At 28.2% G+C, this 25,227-nt stretch overlaps 1 protein-coding gene across 7 annotated transcripts in view; it reads right to left on the bottom strand.

Moving 5' to 3' along the window:
• Positions 1-11,170: 11,170 nt before the first annotated feature.
• LOC100201710 (adhesion G-protein coupled receptor D1) overlaps positions 11,171-25,227 on the bottom strand; it is an 85,296-nt gene continuing 71,239 nt past the window's right edge. For all 7 annotated transcript variants that reach the window (XR_010637512.1, XR_010637511.1, XM_065792940.1 and 4 more), the window contains one exon: positions 11,171-11,383. Coding sequence is in view for 4 of the 7 variants with exons in the window: in XM_065792939.1 (XP_065649011.1) it covers positions 11,232-11,383 (152 nt within the window). In the remaining 3 variants the exon portion in view is untranslated. The remainder of the gene's footprint in view (positions 11,384-25,227) is intronic.

Raw genomic sequence — 25,227 nt, 5'->3', positions numbered from 1 at the left:
AATCACCCAGTCCATTGAACCATGTGTCTTCCTTTTGTGTTATATTTTGAAACATTATTCCTAATTATAAAAGAATATTGCATGCAAAATTTCAGCTAAAAAAGTGTAGCTGTTGGCAAGATATTGCAATTTTAATAATGACCTGGTTTCCCAAAATGACCCGGTTTTCATAACACTCTGTAAAAACATTTTCCTTAAAATTATAAGAAATAAAAATGGCAAAAACATGAAAATGAGCATATCTAATGTTTTTTTGATGCTGAATTCAATAAATGTACTTAAAATGCTCAAATATAAAAAGAACATGCATAAAAATTAATAAAACAACTAGTTTCTATAAACCAACTTTGGGGCCCAATATCTCAAAACATCCCCATCAAAAAAATTTTTTTTTTGCTGTTAATATTTTCAGCTGTTTATAATCTTACTAGGCACAAAAAATCTAACTGGAAAAACAACTTTAATTTCAAAGATGTATTACTTTTTCAAGAAGTTCCCAAAAAATATTTGTAAATAAAATAAAGTTAATCGTAATTTAAAAAGTTACTTAAATATACAAGATTTGTAGAGGTATCAAAGATGAAAGTTATTTTGACTGTGTTTGTAATAGTTTACAATATTGCTCCCATTTTACTTGTACTTCCTCTATTTCAGCATTTTCAAACACATAGTTTCTACCAGAACTAGAGCAAGCTTGTGGAACAGATAGTTTTTTCAATATGTTGGTGTTTGGAATAAAACAGTAGTCGTCTCTTTCAGGCCAGTTAAAACAGATTGATTAGTGTCTGTACTACACCTCTTTGCCCCAACCTTGTTATCTCCAAGATGTATAAATTGATGAAAGCTCCGACTACCAGGTAGAGTTGTTACACCAGTGTACCTTTCTTTTTGCTCTTCACGTAGCAATTGTAAGTCCAATCCCTTTATGTAAATGAAGTTAACAACTTTGATTTTATCAATACAAAATTCATACATAGCTTTCTGATGTGAGAATTTGGTTTCTGTACGGTCGTTTTAAACTTTCTTGTGCTGTTAATCTTTTTACAGTACCACCAATCCCATCGCATGGTGACTTTCCGTGGGACGTGGCAAAAAAGTTCCATTTTTTTGCCACGTCCCACGGAAAGTCATTTTACGGCAAAATTCGCTCTCTAGTTGACATAGATTGTAAAAGCTTTTACAATTTTTGTACTGTCCTGCGCAACCATCAGTGAATAGATGTAATTTGGACAGATTGGAAAATTTTATTTTTTATTTTGGTATGATTAGTTGGAATATTTTGTACACATAAGTTACATCATGTATAATGTCATCTGATATAAAACAGTAAGAAATATGTTTCAGTTCACCTTTATCATCTTTATAGTATATGACTAATGGATGTAAAGAACATTGTTGGGTGTTCCAATGATAGCTCTGTATTTCATCTTGGACAACAAAAGCATAATTTTCAGCAAAGTCGCCAATAATGATAATGTTTAATTGATCCATATATTGTTTCAGTTGGTTAAGGTACTGTGATTGAGAGTGAGCAATAACAGAATGAGCTTGTAACTTTTCAAAACAAGATGTTAATAGTTCAACAAACGTTGGAACATCAGCTGTTAAACTTAATAGTGTTGCACGGTCAGTAGTTTGCCATTGCTTGTAGTGTATCTCAAAATCATCTTCGTATTCTCCAAAAATCTCATACAAATATTTGGTGAGGGGTTCTTTACCAGGACAATCATCACACTGTGCAAGCATGCATTCTTTGTTTTCTACTGAGCAGACGGTTTTTGAAAGTAAGTCCTTATACTTTAGTCCAATATTTAAAGCATCTACTAGCAATATGGCATTTTGGTGATAAGAACAAACACAAACAGAATGTGTACCACTTGCACCTGGCAAAACGCACCACTTTGGTCTAAGTGAAGCAACTTTTGAGTAACTTATTTGTATTTCTGGATTGTTTTCTTTGTATAACAAATATAGTTCCTTTAAATTACATAAAAGCAGTTTATGGACGTTCTTTTGAATGCTAACCTAATCTTTTTTTCCAGGCATAGTTCTACATAAATAACTTGAATCATAAAAAAGTTTAACAGAATCTTCTATTTCTTTTTGTAAGACTTTCCCTTTATACAAAGGTGAGATAGCCAACAATCCTTTTTTATTTAAAAGTTGTCTAGCCTTTTTTGCTTGGTATTCTGTAACTGCAAAGTTATTTTGTACTTCTAATATTGACCAACTTGGGGGTGCCAGTGTTAGAAGTTGAACAATAGTTCTTTTGTAAGAACATAGAATTTTTTCTTTTATCAAGCTCATAATTTCATCAAAGTTTTCAGCCTTCTTTTTAATGTCATTTGGTTCATAACACAGTTTTGAGGGAATATTGAATTGACTTTCAGTTTTTCTAGTAAAGTTACTTACCATTTCGTTGATGCGCGCAACTTTTCGCTTTCATTCTGAGAGTATATGTTTTGATGACTTTGAATGAGATTTTAGAGGAGATATATTAAAATTTTCAAGTTCTTTATTGATCTCCTGTCTTTTTGATTTGAATGATGATATTAGAAAATCTTCATCTTGTTCACTCTGACTTTGCTTCTCTTCTTTAAGATCTGCTTTTTTGGCAATCTTTTGCTTACAGGGTTTCCAAAGGTTTTCATAACACTCTGAAAAAACATTTTTCTTAAAATAATAAGAAATAAAAATCGCAAAAACATGAAAATAAACAAATATAATGTTTTTTTGGTGCTGAATTCAATAAATCTACTTAAAATGCTAAAATATAAAAGGAACATGCTTAAAAATTAATGAAACAACTAGTTTCTAAAACCAACTTTGGGGCCCAATATCTCAAAACACCCCATCAAAAAAATTTTTTTTTTGCTGTTAATATTTTCAGCTGTTTATAATCTTACTTGGCACAAAAAATCTAACTGGAAAAACGACTGAAACATACGGAACTTTAATTTCAAAGATGTATCAAATTTTCAATAAGCTATTTTAAGAAACTTTCAAATAGAATTCTGTAAAATATTATATTTAGTTAAAAGACTCCTTAAAAAAAACAAAAACAATTTTGTTATATTTAAGGAAGTCTTAATTATATGATAACTTAGTTATTTGAACTTAACAACTGAAAAAAACATCTTTATCTTAACAACTGAACAAAAAAACATCTTTATCTTAAACATCTTGAACTTAACAACTGAAAAAAACATCTTAAAAACAAATTTATTTAAATTATTATTTGCATATATACTTGAAGACGTTTTAAAAATGCGCAAACAAAGGGCTTTGGGGTCGTATAATGTATCTAAGGTACCCTCCGCCTTTTTTTTTTTTAAATAACCTTTTTTATTGAGAAAAAAAAGTTGAGCGGGGGGGGGGGGGGGAGGGGAAGGGGTTTTTAGAAACGTACGTACTTTTTAAGGGGGGGGGGGGTGGGGACATAAAAGTACGCATGCAAACAGGGGGGAGGGGGGAGAGTCAAATTTCAAAATTTTTGGCGTACGTACTTTATGGACAACCTCTATCTTGTCAACCGCTAAACTTTTTTAGTTGAAATTTTGCATGCAATATTTTTTTATAATTAGGAATAATGTGTCAAAATATAACACAAAAGGAAGACACATGGTTCAATGGACTGGGTGATTTGATGTGGAATTGCCCGTATCCAATTTTATGTGGCGAAAACATTATATGTATTTTATTCTAAATGGTTATGCAACAATTTGGTCTCGATGAGACCAGATTAGTGTTATAAACTTGTTTTAATATTAATACATTTTAAAATACCTATTTAAAAGATTTCGTAAATGTAATTCATATTTTTATATTGTTAAAACATTGATATTTATTACAAGTAAAAATGAAGTTAGCTAATCCTAATATTTTGGATGCAGTTGTAAATTACATAAACGTAACTACGAATAATAACTTGTTGAATTTCATAAAAATTACATAAACGTAACTACGAATAATAACTTGTTGAATTTCATAAAAATTACGTAAACGTAACTACGAATAATAACTTGTTGAATTTCATAAAAATTACATAAACGTAACTACGAATAATAACTTGTTGAATTTCATAAAAATTACGTAAACGTAACTACGAATAATAACTTGTTGAATTTCATAAAAATTACGTAAACGTAACTACGAATAATAACTTGTTGAATTTCATAAAAATTACGTAAACGTAACTAGGAATAATAACTTGTTGAATTTCATAAAAATTACATAAACGTAACTACGAATAATAACTTGTTTAATTTCATAAAAATTACATAAACGTAACTACGAATAATAACTTGTTGAATTTCATAAAAATTACATAAACGTAACTACGAATAATAACTTGTTGAATTTCATAAAAATTACATAAACGTAACTACGAATAATAACTTGTTGAATTTCATAAAAATTACATAAACGTAACTACGAATAATAACTTGTTGAATTTCATAAAAATTACATAAACGTAACTACGAATAATAACTTGTTTAATTTCATAAAAATTACATAAACGTAACTACGAATAATAACTTGTTGAATTTCATAAAAATTACATAAACGTAACTACGAATAATAACTTGTTGAATTTCATAAAAATTACATAAACGTAACTACGAATAATAACTTGTTGAATTTCATAAAAATTACATAAACGTAACTACGAATAATAACTTGTTGAATTTCATAAAAATTACATAAACGTAACTACGAATAATAACTTGTTGAATTTCATAAAAATTACATAAACGTAACTACGAATAATAACTTGTTTAATTTCATAAAAATTACATAAACGTAACTACGAATAATAACTTGTTGAATTTCATAAAAGTTACATAAACGTAACTACGAATAATAACTTGTTGAATTTCATAAAAATTACATAAACGTAACTATGAATAATAACTTGTTTAATTTCATAAAATCTTTGACAAAGGTGGCATATATGCAAAAGCTCTAAAATTCGTTTTGAAGAGAATAACAAACATTGGCTACAAAATGAAACAATATCAGTTGAATTTGTTATTGAATATAAGAATATTCTTCTAACTACTTCCATGGATAAAACAACTCTGCTCTTATCCAACTGTAGTATCTGGCAGACCCCAGGTGAACTTTGATACTTTAAGTAGTACAACAAAGAAAAGAAGTTTGGTAACCATGAGTTGCATCTTTTTCATCTTCAGATTTATTATTTGCATCAGCTGTTTTACAATTACCAGAATATATGAGCTTTGGTTTGAAAAATAATTTCATACTCAAAAAAGTTTAAACTTTAGTTTCATTTTTATATCGATTATGTAGTAGTTTAAAGAAATATAAAATAAAACTGCAAAATATGAAAACTGAAATCTAAAATTAGTGATTGGGTATGTGTTTAACTTTTTATATGCATAAAATAATTTTCAATCAGACTGCCACATTAATATTAGTCTAGTTTATAACTTTGATGCTTTAAGCAACTTAAGCTACTATGCAAAATGAACTGTTATCAGGCATTTCAGGTGTCACTATCAATCATATAAAAACATTATACCGCTACATTTGATGTATAAAAATACTCAATGTGGTAATTATGGAAGTAAATAATTATCATTGCAATTGTCTAAAACAAATTTTTAAATTTATTTAATCTAAAATCAATTCTTTAATATATTTAATTTTAAAATTTATTTTAAAAAGTTCAGAAAATTTGAAAAAAAGTTCTTCAAAACTTAAAGTAAAGTTTAAAAACGACTCTAAATCTACAGGGCCGGCCCAAAGAATTCTAGTGCCTCGGGCAAGGATTTAAATTGCGCCCTTTATGAATTATGAATTTTATTTGTAAGTAACTTGGTAGTTATGTATAAAAATTAATGTGAAAAAACAAATATCAACGTTTTGCCTTTAAAGGGAATATTAATTAACTAAGGAAATTAAGGTCCAAATACAAATCATAAATCATTTATTTATAAAATTAAACAGGAACCAATTTAAACCTTATACAATACTAAAAGTTACATTTTCTAGCCTTTAAATCGGCAAAGTTCTTAATTATTTCTATTATGTCTAATTGCGTTGCTATTTCCTTTTCGAAGGATAATATAGCCAAGTTATTCAATCGTTCGTCACTCATAGTAGATCGTTATTAGTTTTTTATTAGCTTCAATTTGCTAAAACTTTTTTCACTACTTGCAACAGTAATTGGTATGACAAGCATTATTTTTAATGAAATCCAAATATTTGGAACCACATTTTGCAATCCACTGGACTTTATAAAGTTCAAGACATTTAGAGGACATCCAAGAATATCTTTAGGCAAAAATGTAGATGCAGATTTCAACTCGTCAAATAATTCTGCACCATTAATATCGCAATATCCAGATATTTATTTTCAAATACAGATCTTTGCAAAACTTAAGTAATTCATTGTCCGAATGTAATTTCTTCAGATTATATAAAATTCCCCAAGTTTGGTGAAATTCATTCAGCGGTTGAAATCTTTCTTGAAAAGATGCTACGGCATTATCTAAAATTACATTAAAGATGTTGTTCTTAAAATCTACTCTGAAGATTCAGCCAACTCTTTTGAATCCACTAGATAATTTTCAAAACCAGTTATCCTATATTCTGTCACAAATTCTGTACATGATTGCGTAAGTGAAACTACTGAGGCTATATCCATGGCTGCAGATTGCATAGGTTTGCTAACAATATTTATACGATATTATACCAAGTAACAAGCATTACCAAAAAAGAAAAAGTGTTTATCTGTTCATATAACGCATAAGCTTTCTGTTTAATGGAAATATCAGAAGAGTCTGTTTCACTAAAAGTTACTAAAGCATCTTAAATTTCCAATATTTGGTAACAAATTGGTTATAAATATTCAGTTTGACCTTCCCATCGAGTTTCACAAAGAGATTTAACTGTAAAATTGGATACATGATCTTTCAGTATGTTCTATCTAGATGCTGACGCTGAAAACAGTGTATATATTAGTTGGACTATTCCAAAAAATGATATTGACTCAGTAAAAAATGTTACCTAATTGCTTATAACTAAATTTAGAGAATGACATTCACAAGGCATGAAAAAAGTTCTTGGATTTAGTTCACAAACTCGAGCTTGTACGCCTATATTCTTATCCTTCATATTTGCACCATTATCATATCCTTGCCCTCTGTAACTCATTAAATTTTAATTTACATCTTCCAACAACTTTTGTAAAACTTTAAATAAAGGTCCAGTGTATCTTGTGAATCCAGTGGATTTTTCAACAGTTTAATAAGTTAAAAAATGTTCTTTAATCTCACCGCTTGAAATATCAACAAATCTTAATGTAAAGGAGAGTTGTTCAGTATGACTGACAGGAGAGTTGTTCACTGACTGCAGTCTAGAACTAAAATATTTTGCATCTCAAGCTCGTCTTAAAATATTATTTTTAATTCCGGATGCGAATAAAGAAATTAACTCATTTTAAATTGTTTTTCCGCAATAAGTTACAAAAGAAATAGGTCATAAATGCTCGTTTAAAGTTGCATCGTATTTGCTCAATAGTTCCACTAAGTCCAAAAAATTTCCATTTTGAGGAGTAAATAATCTATCTGAAGAACTACGAAAAGATAAGTTATTTTCCGATAGATACAAAACTATGTTGTACATGCGATCTAACACAAGTCGCCAGTGATCTCTTTCTCTAAAGTAATAATTATTTATATAAATAATTAAAGATTGCAAATTTTTCATTAATAAATTTATTTTGTATTAAGCCTACAACTAGCTTCAAACCAATTACCAAAACACTTAAAATGTTCGGATGAATTTTCATGCGATTTCAAATATTCAGTAATGTGTTTCCAGTTATTGATTCTAATGGTGACCAATGATGTGGCGAACAGTGGCCAATGATGATTTATTTTTATCTGAATAATAAAGCTTACAACAAACACAAAACACTTTATCGGAACTTGATGAATAAAGTAGCACTTTATTCATCAAGTTCCGATACATGCACCCGATGGTTTATTTGCGGACACGATGCACTCTTAAATTAATCAATTTAAATTTATCAATAATCAAAAGATGTATTTATCATTTATTAACACTTAATAAAATTATTTTGATTCATCATTATGAAATAAATGAGATACAGGCAACTGTTGCGTGAACTTGCGTCACTGACAGACGATAGATAACTAGCAGTGATGTCAGATTCTACTTGGGCTGTGCTGTTATAAAATAAACTTTCATTTTGACCGCCTTATACACATTTTTCCCTTCATTTTGCGCCCCCTATTTTTCTGGTGCTTGGTCCGCCAGCTTTCGCTTGGACCGGCCCCGTAAACCTACATTATAAAATTATAACAGAAATAACTGGTAAACTTAGGAGCTGTTCCAGCTCTCTGCCAAAAAAGATTGTAGACGTAAATGAAAGCATAAATGAACCCTGCAAAATTGCGAACAAATTTAATAAGTACTTCACGGAAATTGGACCTGTTCTTTCTGTTAAAGTTTCAACTACTTGAAATCTCATTAAATTTTTAAAATCCCTAAACAATTTAAATAACTTGTATTATAAGGATGAGTTATCATCAGTTTAAGAGAGCATTAAAATCTTTTAAGAAAAGTAAATCAACTCGAACTAACGGAATAAATAGTGATATAATAATAAATTGTTATAAATGCTTAAGAGATTTTTTTTAAATAAATTTTCAAAGCATTTTTTGATAAAGGAATTTATTTAAACCAATTGAAAATTGCTGAAGTTATTCCGATGTACAAAAACGGAGACAAAACAAATGTTAGTAACTACCATCGTAGTTCCATCCTTCCAACAGTTTTCAAAAATTTTAGAAAGAATAGTTTGTGATAGAACATATAAATATCTAGATTAAAATAAACTATTATAAAATTATCAGCTTGATTTTAAAAAGAATAATTTAAAGGAACACCTTATTATTCAGTTTGTTTGGCAAACCTCCTGCTCTTTTTGAGAAAGTTTCTAGAAAGGGGGGGGGGGAAGGATCAAACCCCTAAACAAAAACTTTATTCAAAAATTAATGGTCTAATTTGAACCCGCAGTTTTTTTTACCGTACAAGATGGATGCTGTAATGAAATTATTGAAATAGTGTGTGGTGTTCCGCAGGGTTCTATTTTAGGAACCCGTTTATTTTATTTTATATAAACTTTTATAAGGCGTTGGGATTAAGAAGTATTATGTTTGCTGACAAATTTATTCTTATCAAACATTGGTGAACTTTTTTCCAACATAAACAAACTTAAACAATATCAGAGTGGTTTAAATGCAATAAATTATGAACTAATTATAAAAAATTAACCACTTAAGCACCAACCTTTGTACAGACATTTTAAATAATGTAGGACATATGTCGATTACCAGCAGTATTGATACAATTTAAAGTTTAAGATTGATTTTTTTTGTCGTACGATTTCAATGGTTGTACAGAAACATGCCTAAAAACCAGATGTCACTTGTTTTGATTACCGGAGAAAGCAGCTTTTTCGAAATTCTAAAAATGACCAGAAGTATTTTGTTATTACCTGCTTCATTGAATTCACTTTGCTGTGTTTTGAATTAATTTGCTACTATTTTTTGCGCGCAAGAATTACAGTTCTGATGTTTAACTTATGAATCCAATGGTTGTGGAGTGTTAGCCTTATTGTGCTGGAAAACAAGTATGGCTTTTGTTTCACCAGTGAGGCATGTTTTGTATTAGAATAGATCTGATAATAACTGAATTAAAATTTATATGAACAATTTATAGAGATTTATTCATCAGTTTAGACATAATCAACTAATAAAATCCCCATTTACCAAGTTCATAATTAGCGTAGTTCAAACCCTGAGTTAACCAATATGACGTTGAATGAACTACGCTATTGTTCACTTTTCTGCTTTTCACTCGTATCTTTTTACTAGAAATAAAAAATTTAATTTAAAAAAAAGATTCTTACGAAATTGTACAAAGAAAAATTTGAAATTCGCTGAATAATCCGGTAAATTTTAAATCTGAAAAGGTAAATTTTCGTTTGAAAAGAAAATAATTTTTTTAAAGAAAATTTTAAAAGAGCAATTGCGGGATTTGCGCTAATCGAGTTGTTTCCAAAACGTTAACCTAATCGACGAAGATTACTTGGTTTGAGCCCTTAGATGTCAACTTGGGCGTTGGAAACAAGGACACTATGCCTGAGGGACGTGATAAATTGTCAAAAACTCTTAATTTTAAATTATTTTTTTAAAAACATTTTTTTCTTACCGTCAGACATATTTATTAGTGATATTAGTGTATTGGGAAAGTAAATTTATTGAATTAAGTAAGGCTTTCAGTGTGAATAAGAAAAGGTAAATTTTGCGACATTTCTATTTACATTTGCAAAATGATGATAAGACCAAAAAATTTTTCTCTAAAACTTTTAAGTTTGGAGATCCTTTTATTATTTGATAGTAATAATAATAATAATAGTAATAAAAATCATGAAAATTATTTGTATATATATATATATATATATATATATATATATATATATATATATATATATATATATATATATTATATATAAAATATATAATTATTTGTATATATATATATAAAACCATAATTAAAGACGTATAATACTTGAGTTTTCTTGCTGTAATAAAATAAAGCTTTTAATACATTTCGAATATTATACGAATATTTAAGCGCCAAACCTGTCTATACAACATAATTGAAAAGAATAAGTTTTTATTAAATAATTTATGTCATATTCTTTTGTATACACCAATACATTATACCTAAGATTTTCAAGCGCACTCAGCTGCAAATACTTTTATTTTGATTGATGTATCTGCTTTTATTGAAAACTTTTATCTTTGCATTCAATTACGTCATTTTAACATATTCGTTGATAACTCACACCTTTCCTCTATGTACGTAAATTTGCAACTTCGATTGTGAAAAAATTAAATGCATAATTCAGAAATTATTTAAAAATATAAATATGTATTTAATGAGAATTTGTTAAACTTTCGAGGTATTTAGGGTTTTCGGCCAGATCTAATACATCATTATTATAAAGTTCTTACATAAAGACAATAGTTAAAATGAAATAATGATTTTTAATTTATACTTTTAAACTTGCAATTAAACAATTAAACCACAAATTAAAACCATGTTGTTTTCAAAAGCATTAATCTAATTTTTTATTATGATATCGGTTGATTTGCATAATAAATAATTTACAAACATGAAACTTCAGAGTAGCAGTTTTCGTCGATACTAACCGATTTTCGAATATCAACGAACGGCGTTGAAGATTTTCTGGCAAACAAGTAAGATGTATTTTCAGAACTAACTAGAGCAGGTTCGGATTGATGACCATATACAAATTCTAAAAACAATAAAAGTTATTCTCTAAAAAATAAATCCGTTGGTTTGTTTGATAACCTCACAAATAATAAAAAAATGTTAAATAAAAACCTTTCAAGATCACATTTTTGAAATAACTTTTGATATATATATATATATATATATATATATATATATATATATATATATATATATATATATATATATATATATATATATATATATATATATATATATATATAAATTTATATATATATATCAAAAGTTTTCAAAAATGCGATTTTGAAAGGTTTTTATTTAACATTTTTTTATTATTTGTGTTTATATACATATATACATAAAACTACGCGATTTTCACAACTTTAAATTTCATGCTGTTGCAATCATCAGGTGAAATACAAATATAGTTTTTTCGTTAAAAAATTATATACAATTGAAACTATACAGAAAAAACCTATAAGGAACAACTATTGTTACAACCGCGTGTATCTAATCTTCAGGTTTGTGGTTGGTTAATAGAAATTTATCTTCATGACGACAAATTTACTCTGTTTTTTTATTTAGTAGCTTTTCAGCATCTTTATAAAGTAAAACTATTAGTTTTTTATATAAACAAAGTAAACATTTTATTGTTGTATTGTTGTAAATCGCTTTCAACAATACAACAAAAAATTGTCTACTTTGTTTATATAAAAAAGTTTTACTCGGAACAGTTTTACTCGGAACTTCCGACTGGCTTCTAAAAAAAAGAAAAAGGTCTTTGAAGCGAAAATTTAACCGACTGCATTGCTTTCCCTTGCAATTGCAATAGAAGATTTTCAGCTCTGACTTAGTTCATCGAACACTTTCTTGATAGTATATGCACAAAACAGCATCATTTCATATATATATATATATATACATATTTATATCACAATATTACTGCTCATTGTCTCCTTCGTTGTTTATCCGTGAATGACCGAAGTTAGAGTATTTCAAAATTTTACAAATTTTTATAAAAAAATAGTTAATTTTCATAAATTATTAACTAATTTTTGTAAATATAATTAATTTGGTGATTCTTAATAAAACTAAGTTAAATACGATCATTTATTTTAATAATTAGCTAATTTTAAATTTTAATAATATGCATTTTTTCAAATTGATGTTTTGCTAAAGAATTATTTGAGCAGGTTGCATATAAACATTTTTTTATAGATCCATATTTACGAACTAATTACAAATATTATTTGATAAAAAAAAGTTTGTAAAATTAGAGTTTTACATGCTTTTTTTAAATTTTTTCTTAAATGACCAAAGCTACATGGTGACCTAACTTAAGCGATTATATATATATATATATATATATATATATATATATATATATATATATATATATATATATATATATATATATATATATATATATATATATATATATATATATATTATATATATATATATATATATTTGAGGCAAATATATAAAAAATGAGCCTTGAAAAGTTTGAGCGCTATCGGATCACGTTTGACCCCCACCCCACCCCTCAAGCCAATAACTAAGGAAAAAAATGACTAAAAATTGGTAATTTATGGGCATCTTGAGGTAGGGGGGGATTTTTTTTTTCCTACTTTATATATAAGCTAATATTTTTGTTTAAAAACATATGGTTTTTTTACTAGCCCTCAAAAATCTATTCTTGTTGGTACTGAAAATCATGAAAATTGGTATTTTTTTTTAGTTAAGGTAAGGTTATGTATGTGTATGTATATATATATATATATATATATATATATATATATATATATATATATATATATATATATATATATATATATATATATATATATATATATATATATATATATATATATATATGTATATATATATATATATATATATATATATATATATATATATATATATATATATATATATATATATGTATATATATATTTATTTATTTATATATATATATGTATATATATATATATATATATATATATATATATATATATATATATATATATATATATATATATGTATATATATATATATATATATATATATATATATATATATATATATATATATATATATATGTATGTATATACAGGGGTGGCGCAGGGGCGGATCTAGGGTATGTCTAATACGTCTTAAGACGTACCCAAAAATATCAAAAAAATAAATTATACTATATTCGATTATTAATTGAATTTTAAAAAAGTATATATCTTTTTTACTGAACTGTCAACTCAATAAGATTTAAGTACTACGCTTGCGTTTTACATTTACGGGCAATTGTGAAATAAAAATACCAATGGTTCTTGTTTAAAGCGATTTTTAAAACGTATATAAAAGTATCTTAACCGGAGGTTTAAAGCAATTCTTGATAAATAATATTTACCTAAACAGTTCAATAGACGTACCCAATTTTATTTTAATATATAATTAAAAATCTTTTTAAATTTTTATTTAGCTTATTAAAAAAATAATTGAAAATTTTCTTTACTTATAACAATTTTTGGACGTACCTAATGCATAACACCCTTAATAAATTTTAGACGAAATCTATTGTTTTGCAATCATCAGGAGGTAAAAATAATAATATTATTCTATAAGTGATAAAATACATCAATAGACGTACCCATTATTATTTCATTATATTATTTATCTTTATATTTAATTTAGTTTTCATTATTTATTTTTTAAATATTCTGTTTTTTTTATAAAAAAACACTTTCGGACGTACCCTTAAGCATACACCCTAATATACATACGAATAATTCAAAATATTCAAAATTTGTTTAATTTTAAATGTTCAAGCATTAATTTGTCTGTCCGAGTATTAATTTAAAATGTCAATCAATCAAGAAATTAAGAACATTATGTTACAAAATGATAAAACAAAATTGATTTCTTTGAAAGAGATGTTAGAAAAAAATATTAGTTCTTGTAAAGATATTATTATTGTCGACTCTTGCAAAGCAGAAAAAACTCTTAAAATTTTTGAAATCTATCTTCCAAAAAGTTTTAAAGAAAAACATAATGGCAATTTTGTTGTTTTAAGGTAAAGATGTTTGTTTAGGTTCCATAATTTTCTAAATAACTATTTGGTTAATTGTAATGTTATATTGACTGCTAGCTAGTTAAAAATATTTATAAATTTTTCATATAAATACATTAATTATTATATTTTATGTATATCTCAGGTCTCATTCAACTGGAAACTGTCTGTACAGTTCTATCTCCTTGTGTCTAACTGGAAATAACTGTATGGCTAATGATTTAAGATTACAGACCTCAATTGAATTATTCTTAAATGCCAAATTTTATTCTAATCATCCAACTTTTCATAATGCTTTTGTTAATAATACTAGCTCTTTTCTATGCTTTGATAACATTCTTCCTTTATCAGTATCACTAAATTCTTTGGATTCAGGAAAAAAAAGTATAGATTTAGTTCAAGAAGAAGCTATTAATAATTGTAACAATGAAAACTGTTCTTCTTTCCTTTGTATTCTTGCATTATCAAGTGTTTGCAATAAGAAAATAGAATGTTTATATCCAGATTTTGGTCTACATAAGTTTAAAACTTTATTCAGCTCTATTATTGTACCTCGTATAACCTCTTTAAACAGTATTGAGTCTTTTTATCTCCTTTTTTGTTATGAAGGTGTTTTATATGATTTTTCTGCCTCTTTCCAACACAACCATTACCCCTGTGATAACAAAAGAAAACTTAAAACGAAAAATTTCAAATGAAAGCACAAAAATGTCGCAGACTAAAATAAAATTTTATTTCAATACCAAACATCAAGATAGTAGTCTTTTATTGGATAATATAAAAAGGAAACCAATGGAAGTCTCTACTCAACCACCATTATCATTATCAAAATTTAGTAAAATTACATGTTGTGAATCATTTTCTTTACTGTCCAATAATTATGATATTGGTTATTTGGTTTCTAACTATACTAGTTATTCAAATGTTGCAAAAACCTTAAGTAATTCTGAACTTCAACATTTAGTTAAATCTGTTTTTGTACCTTGTAAAACATATTCTTTTCCTAAAAATCTGAATGGGCGAAGTTTTCAATTTATGTGGATGGAAAAATTTCCATGGCTCTTATATTCAAAAATATTTGATGGAGCCTTCTGTTTGCCATGTGTACTTTTTGGGTGCAATTTTCCATCTGAATGTAGTTTAGTCGAAAGATTATTTATTAGGCCTTTTGATCGCTGGAATGAAGCTTCTTGTTACTTTCAGATACATGCATTTGGCAAAACCAATGATAGGTCTGTCTGCAGAAATAAAAGCTTACATGTAAAAACTGCTGAAGTTTTATTTTCAATGTCGTCCATTTGGTCTTGTAAAACAGAATCAATAGATATTACATCTCAAAAAACAGTTCAATCATAGATTTCTAAAAACCAACAGTTATTACAACCTATTATTGAAACAATTATTCTCTCTGGACGTCTTGGTCTTTCTTTACGAGGCCATAGAGATGAATCGGAGTTTCATCCTGAAAATGGTGAGTTTTCTAATCATACTGTAGGTAATTTTATTGAATTGTTACATTTTCGTGTTAAAGCTGGTGATAAAGTTCTTGAAGATCATCTTAAATATCATCAACGAAATGCATCTTATATATCTAAGACATCACAAAATCAGTTAGTAAGGTGTTGTGGAGAAGTTATTACTGACACAATAATAGCAGAAATTAAAAATTCTAAATATTTTTCTATTATTGCTGATGAAGCTTCTGACAGTTCAAATAAAGAACAGCTATCATTAGTTATACGATTTGTTGATTCAAAGTTTAATATAAGAGAAGAATTTATCAGTTTTTTACATTGCACAAATGGTGTTACTGGTGAAGGATTATTTGATATTTTGTTAAAAAGTATTTCAGATTTTTCTTTAGATATCATGAATTGCCGAGGACAGTCATATGATGGTATGATGGTGCTGGAGCAATGGCTGGTCATACCAAAGGATTGTCCTCTCGCATTTTAAATCTAAATGAAAAAGCTTCATTTGTTCATTGCTATAGCCATAGGCTAAATTTAGCTATTTGTGCCTCGTGCAACGTACAATATGTTAAGAACCTTCTGACACATGTTAAAGAAGTATCATATTTTTTTAATCTTTCACCTACGAGACAATAAAAATTAGAGGAGCATATTGAAAGTACTGTTCCATCGGCTGTTAAAAAAAAGTTAAAAGATGTGTTCAGGACACGTTGGGTGGAAAAAGTAAATGGATTAGACACTTTTCAAGAACTTTTTATTCCTTTGGTCTCTTGTCTTGAAGAGATGTCTTTAAATGTCAGTAAGAGTTTTAATCACTCAACATTTTCTGAAACTAATTACAGGTTTTGATTTTATTGTTGCTATGTGCATAACAAGAAATGTGTTTGACTTAACTCTTCCCATAACGCGAATGTTGCAGTCAAAGAGTAATGATATTTATGATGGTTTAAATCTTATTCAGGCGTTGAAAGATGTTGTATCTTCACTTAGAAATGTAGTTCATCAGCACCATCAAATGTGTTATGAACAGGCTTTAAAAATTGCACAAAATATTAATGTAGCCGAAACAAAGCCAAGAACTTCCTTTATTTCCAAAAACAGAGATAATACACCTTCTGAATCTATTTCTGATTATTTTAAGTTTGTTACCACGATTCCTTTGTTAGACCATCTCAGTGTTGAACTAGACACAAGGTTTGATGATACTACATTAAAATGTTATAAAGCACTTGTGCTAGTTCCTAGAAAAATGATTTCAGTAGTGCAATGTTCTCATGACACCAGTTGGAAAGACTCCAGCATATCTTTCAGTGACTTTTATGGAACAGATTTACCGAATCTGCTTGCTTTGTCTGGTGAGCTTGATTTATGGGAAGCCTTTTGGTTAAATTTTAAAGGAAATATCCCTTCTAATATTTCTGAGACTTTAAAAGCGATAAATTTTCCTGGTTTTGAAAACTTAAAAGTTTGTCTAAAGTTACTTGCTACCTTTCCATTAACTTCATGTGAGTATGAGCGGTCATTTTCTTCGCTTCGGCGCCTAAAAAATTACATGCGAAGCACCATGGTTCAGGACCGCCTAAATGGTTTAGCATTAATGAATATTCATACAGAGATAGTTATAGATATAAAAAAAATCATTGATAAGTTTGCTGCTATTAATCGTAGATTAACTTTTAAAATAAAATTAAAATAAATAAAATTTTAAAATAAAATTGAAATAAATATAAAATATATTTTAAAAAAATTTAAAAATATAAAGTTTAAAAAAATACAAATTACTAAAAATAAAAACAGAACAAAAAAAGTCATCTTTATTTGCGACTGGTAAAAAAAACCCGGCTATTTTCATAGCCACAAATCTTTTTAAAACATTATTTGGTATAAAGAAATTATTGGCAAACATCGCGTTACATACGTTGGTTTCAGATATATCGTTGTTGCTGTTATCATTCTTTGTAAATGCTATGTTGTAATAATTATAGTGTAAACGTTTTTATTTTTTGAAGTTTTATGTATTATGCAAGTTTAAATAGAATAAAGATTTTAAAACTTACTTTTGCTATGCAAAATGTAAAACTAAGATTGCGGCATCTTTTTTTATATAAAATTCAATATTTATTATTATAATAAGTAATTATTTTGTTATATTTATATTTTTTATGTTTGTTACAATATAAACATAATATATAATTATTTACGATAAAAAAATAAGATGTGTAAAATGAGTAAGATTATAATTTAAAAATGGAATGTGAAAATATTAAGCTAATTTGTGAGTATAAATAAATCTAACTTGTCAATATAAATAAATTTCTAAATTTTATGTAAATATACGATTTTACTATGGTAAGATGTCCTAGTAATATCCTTGCGTATTTTTTTTATAAATACAGAGTTGTCACTAGGGAAGAGCGGTGTCTAACCCCCCACCCCCTACAAAAACTTTATTGAAAAATTAGTCGGCAAATTTAGACTTGTATTAGGCAAGTTTTTAACTATAGTCAGCAAATGTCAGTAAACGATGACTTTTTTTTTTTTAGAAGTAACTCGGCAAAAACAAACGTTATTTCCTCCCTCCCCCCCCCTCCTCCTCCTTGAAGATCTTTTCGGAATGGCCCTGTGTATATATATGGTGTATTAATCCTTCCCCTCCAACTCCGGAATTGTGTGGGGGGGGGGGGAGGGGGAGTAAAAATGCTCGTGGAAAAATCAGATGTACCCAAAAAATTTCCTGGATCCGCCCCTGTGGCGCCAGCATTGATTGGTCTTCGAGATATCTAACTTAAAGTACTTATAAACATTTATATTTTTATACTTATGTCAAATAAGAATGCTTTGCAAAAAGTTGCGATAATTAGAGCCTGAGAAGAAAAAAGCCCCATAATTTTAGCCCCCTTCTTATCTAAACGTCATAAAATTTTGGGACTTTTTTGTTCCCAGGTTCCAATCATCGCCACTTTTTGCAAAGCATCCTTATTTGACATAAGTATAAACATATAAATGTTTGGAGTTTGCTCCATGTCTGGAAGTAAGATATCTCGAAGACTAAAAAATGCTGGCGCCACCCCTGTGTATATATATATGAAATAAATTAAAAAAATGAAATAAATAAGCTGTGTGCATATAAAACACACAGACCCACACAGACAGTGATTGGCTGTGACTGCTGCAATGTCAGTTACCTATATTTAAAAAACCGCTATTTATCTATACTGAAAAATCTAAATGACTAATAATAAACAAAAAGATAAATGTATATTTAAAATTTTATTAAAAAAAAAAAAATTTGACAATGTGATCAATTATCAAGTTTATCTCTTTATCTTTTTCTGCATCACAACAAACCCATCATTAAATATACTTTCTGAAATTGTACTGGATTTTTATTTTGCTGATCTGAATACAAATTGAACTTTGTCTACTGTGAGCAACTGTTGAGTTTTTCAGTTTCATCGGAATATCTATGAAAATAAGTCCCATCATACTTATCGACTGTTCTTAATAGTCATTTACAAAAGTCAAAGTTTCAGCATATTTTTGAAAACTTTTGAAATGTAAAAATGGTGGAAGTAAGAGCCAGTCTTTAACTCGTTGTTTATCAAACCCAATTATGTCAAAAATCAGGTAAGAAAAGTCATTAACCAAGACAGACAATTGTGGTTGGTGGTTTTTTACCAATATTTGTATCCATTAAAGTTTCCTTGATATCAACTTTTACTTTATTCTCAGGCTTATAATAGTCAGAGCTAGACATAACAAATATATACATATATCAACTATGTATATCAAAAAAAAGGTATATTAAATGACAGAATCGCTAATACAATTTTTGTCTTCTCTTCTAATGTTAACTCATTATCTAGCAAAGATAGAGGTATCATCGTTGAATCAAATACAAACAATGTTACAGCATCAACAGCTATTGGGTTTGTACATACATTCTTGTACAGATGCATTTGATGTATGGCAGTAATGTCAAGAAACTGAGCTTTGATGACATCATCAGATTGTAGATGCCATTTTGCATAAAAACAATCAGTAAATTCTGTTACAAGCCTAATTTCAGTTTATCATTATTTTGAAAAACATAAGTTGATTGGATAGAAGTTGAAGCTTTAGATAATAAATTTTTCTAAAAATCTTGCAAAATGAATAGCACCAGTTTTTTTTACTTTATATGTAATAGGAGATAAATAAGTGACAACTACTTCTACAAGCTCACTTCTATCATCTCTTATAATACCCGGTTTACCAACATAAGCTCTAAAAAATGTCAATGACTTATAAGCTGCCTTTTTTAAACGACTGCTTTTAACCTTATTCCAATTAAATTATAACAGTTGAACTGGATTATAATTAAAGTTAGGTTTTTCAAAAATATTTTTTAGCTTTTTTGATAAGAGGATTATCAGGTCCATTAGTTTTATCATTGGTTACTAATTTCTAAAAGTGAAGCATTCTTAATTCAGTGATGCCTACAGGCTATTTAGAGAAAACATTTATTTAGTTCTTTGGATATTCTGGAAACTGATCCTTTATTTATCCCAGTTTTGGTTGACATTGTATCAAAGCATATTCCTCTAGTTTTTGACGTAAGTTATTTAAATTCTCCTTAATTAAATTCATTACATTTCACTAGTGGATGATGCTAGTGGAGGTACTCCATGTAGGTAAGTCTCTCCATTAATGTTAATTAAAACAGCCATTGTATCCCTCTTTAACACTTTTCTTTAGCTCAAACAAGGTCTTACCATCAAAATGAATTATAAATGGATATGGAGATGCATCAACTTAACATAATGGCTGACATGTTATCATTTTCTTTTTTCATTTTTCTATAAGCAGTAGACTGGCTGCTTTTAATTTTTTTATGATTAACGTGATTTTTTACATTTCACACAAAAAATGTAAAAAATCACGGTATAAAATGCCACTTTGTTAACATCTTCTCTCCCTTTTTCTGTTAGTGAGTTGAAGCATGAATTAAATAAACTGTCTGCTATGAACTTAGCCTCATGGCAAACAGGGGCTGATGTAAATAGTGTTCAGAACTTCATTGCTTAGATAGTTTAAGCTCACACTATCTCCCACAGTCTTTTCTGCTCTTAAAAAAGTGCTCTAAAAAGGATATTTCTAAACTGGAAGAAAAAAATTTTCTAAAAAAAATTCTTAGTTTAGTGTGCAATCTGATGCATGAAGAAACCAGTTTAAAAAAGCTAATATCTTCATTGTACATTCAAAATTGTCAGGCATCTTTTTTAAACTCCGATTAATTTATTACCTTTAATGACTTCACCCTTTCATGTCCTTTTTAAATACACAGTTTGCAAAATTTAATTTCATAATAAGGTAGCCTCAAAATTTATGTCAAATTTTACAAATTTTTATTTCATCTTTTCAAATCTTTCCATTTGATTGTTAATTGTTGTAAATTACATTTACAACAGCTGTATGAATAAACTGCCTAACTGTTTCTAAATGATAAAGAAAGGTGGCATCCATAAAGTACATACACAGTAAAACTACTAATTTAGGATACCCTTTCCTCCTTGAACACATTGTTATGCTTTCAACAACTGTGTATTATATATGTTCTTTGAATTTGAATTTACCTTTTTATTAAATATTGGAGACTAAGGTTAAAGAAAATATTGAAGACTAAGGTTGGAAAAAAATTGGAGACTAAGGTTTGAGAAAATATTGGAGACTAAGGTTTGAGAAAATATTGGAGACTAAGGTTTGAGAAAACATTGGAGACTAAGGTTTGAGAAAATATTGGAGACTAAGTTTGGAGTATTTTCATAGAATCACAAATCAAGAAGATCATAGAATGTGATGAGTTTCCCAAGCTCCTAAACAAGATGGAGAGAGAAACTTAAAACTATTTTATTGGAGTTATTCATGGCTTCATGGGTTATCACAAGGCTGAAAACAATGTGGAGTTGGTTCAGATTCTAATAAAAAATTATACCGACAAGGGATGCAGAATATTACCTAAATATCCTTAATGCTCATCTCAATAAATTTAAGGAGAACGTGGGAGCTTACTCAGAGGAGAAAGTTGAGTACTTTCATCAGGATATGTTGGACTTTGAATGCTGTTATCAAGGACAGTATAGCAAAAACATAAAAGACTATTCTGTGATAGTGATTTACTGAACATTTGAAAATCTAATCATTTCTGAAACTTTTTTAGTGATTTTTTACTATTTTTCTCTATTCAATAAGCATTAGTTGTTTGTTACCAGGACAAATGAACAAAAATGTGAACTTTTTTAGATGTAAGCAATAGAAATTATAACATTTTGAATCCGAGGACAAAAATTGGGTTACATAGTGTTATTATTATCATAATTATTTTTATTAATATTATTCTACAATAGAAGTAAATAGACTTTCTTGAGCCGATAATCTATCAAGAACCTGCTATAGTAGATTGTAAGGCATTCCAAAATAATAATATTGTATCACAAAGAAAATAAATATATGTACATTTTTAGTGATTTCTAGTTATTCTATGTTTATCATCATCATTATTACAAGCTAGACCCAGAAAAGACAGACAATGCTCTTTAGCAATTGGATGGTTCTATTCAACAAAAATTAACTCAATCCTTTCACTTCATATCAAAAGATTAGTTAAATTTAGTTTGTCCACAAGATAGTTCATGTTTTTATAGTTGCCTGATTTTGTTTTTCTTTGTTGAACTTTTTAAAATTTTTAATGTCTATTTTAAAGTATCAATACCAAACTGTAGCACACAGTTGTAAATAGGACACACATAAGCTGTGTATAACATATTAAAACCAGGCTTGTGGAGCCGCAAGTTTTTTTTAAGGCTCGGCTCCGGCTCCAAAGAAATGCTCGACTCCGGCTCCCGGACCTAATAAGTTAAATTTAAATTTTGAATGAAAATTAAAAATATTTAGGCTTGTTTCCTAAGTTGGATAAAAACTACACCTCTACACCTATTAGTTTTTATCCAACCCTCATTTTTAAAATGTGAATCCATTACTACCACATATTTATATTGTAAAAAATGATTTGGGGGCAAAATAGAAAATAAAATATTCTATCTATATTAATTTTTTGCTTTATTATCATTGTATTTCAAACCCAAAATTAAATTTCAAACAAGTCAAATGTATTCGTTATTTGTCCTAAGAAATACCAAATCATCAATAAGATCCAATGTCATATGGCTTCTTTGGTCTGGCGTCAGAAATTTGAGAGCTGAAAACACCCGTTCAACACTAACTTGCGTCATTGGAAGCGCTGTGACAATTTTGCACGATGATTGTATAATCGAAGGGAAAAACTCTACTCCTTCCAGAGATTTTTTGCACGTCACGGTTTCTTTTTGTTTCAAAAGGTCGTGTGCTAGTTTAGGTAGACTTTGAAGTGCGCCTTTAAATTCTCGCTCCTCAATCCCAATGTTCTGAATAGATCCTTGATCAGATTGGTGACTCTTTTTTTTTCTTGCCTGCTCCATTCTCTTAAAAAATTTTTTTTCTTATTTGGAGACAAGTCTTTCATTTTCTCATCCGAACTCTTGGTAGAAAAAGTTTCACAATCTTCCTCCAATCTATGAAAACCAAACTTTTGCTTATTAATCTTTTTTTGAACCAACCAGAGAGTGTCCTCAGCAACTACCTAAAATTTTTAAAAAGATAACAAAATAAACTTGCTTTAAAAAACTCTAAAATAATAAATATATTTTCAATTTCTAATTGAAGTAATCAAAAGTAAAATCTTTTAATCAAAGTTTAAAAAACGTTCTTACAAAATAAACGATGAGAAAAAATATGTTGTTCTTCGTTTAGAAGACATTGATAGTGTAAGTCTGCAAATACCGCTGCACAGAAAAAAGGATTACTCATTAGGATTGCTTCCCTAGTTTCCATAGATTGTTTTATGGCTTTAGCAAAAACAGATTTCTTAAAATCACCCTCCATTAACTGTTCTTTTAATAGCTCTCAAACATAGACAAAGTGTCCTGGCGTGAGATCCTCAAACCTGCTATTGCTACTCAAAGATTTGAGTAGCAATAGCAGGTTTTTCAAGAATACTTTGTAATTCCTTTATTTGTTTCCACTGATATGGCTGCACTGCAAAACTCTTTTGGATATTTTCCTTCCAGCTCTTCAACAACATCACGTAATTCTAAAAGACGCTTAAGCATTTTAAATGTACTCAACCATCTAGTTACATTGTCTATAACTGCCACCTATATTATAGAACATATTTTATTCTTGAAATATAACAAATAAATATATTTATTAGTTTGTATAAAAAATTTATAAAATTATTTTAAAAGGTTTTGTATTTTTGCAAAATTCCATAGCAATTGGAGCACGACAAGCTTTTGCAACTTTACGAGTACGCTCAAGTATTACTTTGATTTCCGATTCTTTCATTGCATCGATGACAGCAAGTTGAAGGGTGTGTGCACCTCAACTTTGAAGATAAATAGTGTTCATATTTTTGGAGATTTTGTCAAAGTAACCATCATGCTGTTGTTCACAGAATTCAGAACCCTCAGTTTCGATGTCTCGATGCTCCATCAACTTTTAGGAAAATTAGTTTTCCATTCAAATCGCTTCTCAAATCAGAACGCTTTTTTTCAGCTAAAGTCTGAATTTCCTGACGCATATTTTCACGACTGATCTTTATGCCAAATTTTTTTGCCAAATCTCGGGTCAAAATTTCTATTCCATCTCTGCTAAAAATGTTAAACGAAGCTCCGTTTTGAAGTACTAACATATTTAAAGCTTTTTGAAATCTTTTTTCGATATTGCTATAGTAACTTTGTTAAAAAAATTGTCAAGTATCTTGTTTTTTTTGTCCACCAAAAGATAGAGAATCTCTATTTCTTGACAAAGTAACTTCGGTTACATTAATATTCCTTTGTGCGGCTTTTTTCTTTTCTTGCTCCTGAACAATTTTATGATGAAGTATTCCGTAGCTCTTCTTAGTATGACGTTTCATATTTGAGGTTGGTTTTTTTACTCGTTTTCCATCCTTTAGCATTTTAACTTGCGCGCCACAAATTTTTTTATTTTTATTCTCCTCAACAAGAATCTGGCAAATATATGCTTTTTCTGAAGGAAAAGCATTTCAATTCATCCTCGAACATATCTTCGTTTACAACCGCGGTGTTTTTAGTCACATCAGTCATGTTAAATGTACATCAACAACTTTTTAAACAAAATGCTAAAATGGAAAAATTAAACTTGAAAAATATAATCCTAATTAGGATTTATTCAGACCAACAACAAGATAAATCTGTAATTAAACTAATTGAACCTTCTAAATAAAGTTTTTAATTAATGTTGCTTTATTAG

Source organism: Hydra vulgaris, chromosome 03 (assembly GCF_038396675.1).
Source record: "Hydra vulgaris chromosome 03, alternate assembly HydraT2T_AEP".
In the NCBI taxonomy this organism is placed as follows: Eukaryota; Metazoa; Cnidaria; class Hydrozoa; order Anthoathecata; family Hydridae; genus Hydra; species Hydra vulgaris.
The sequence above is the reverse complement of the archived record's forward strand: the minus strand, read 5'-3'. Positions and strand labels throughout refer to the sequence as shown.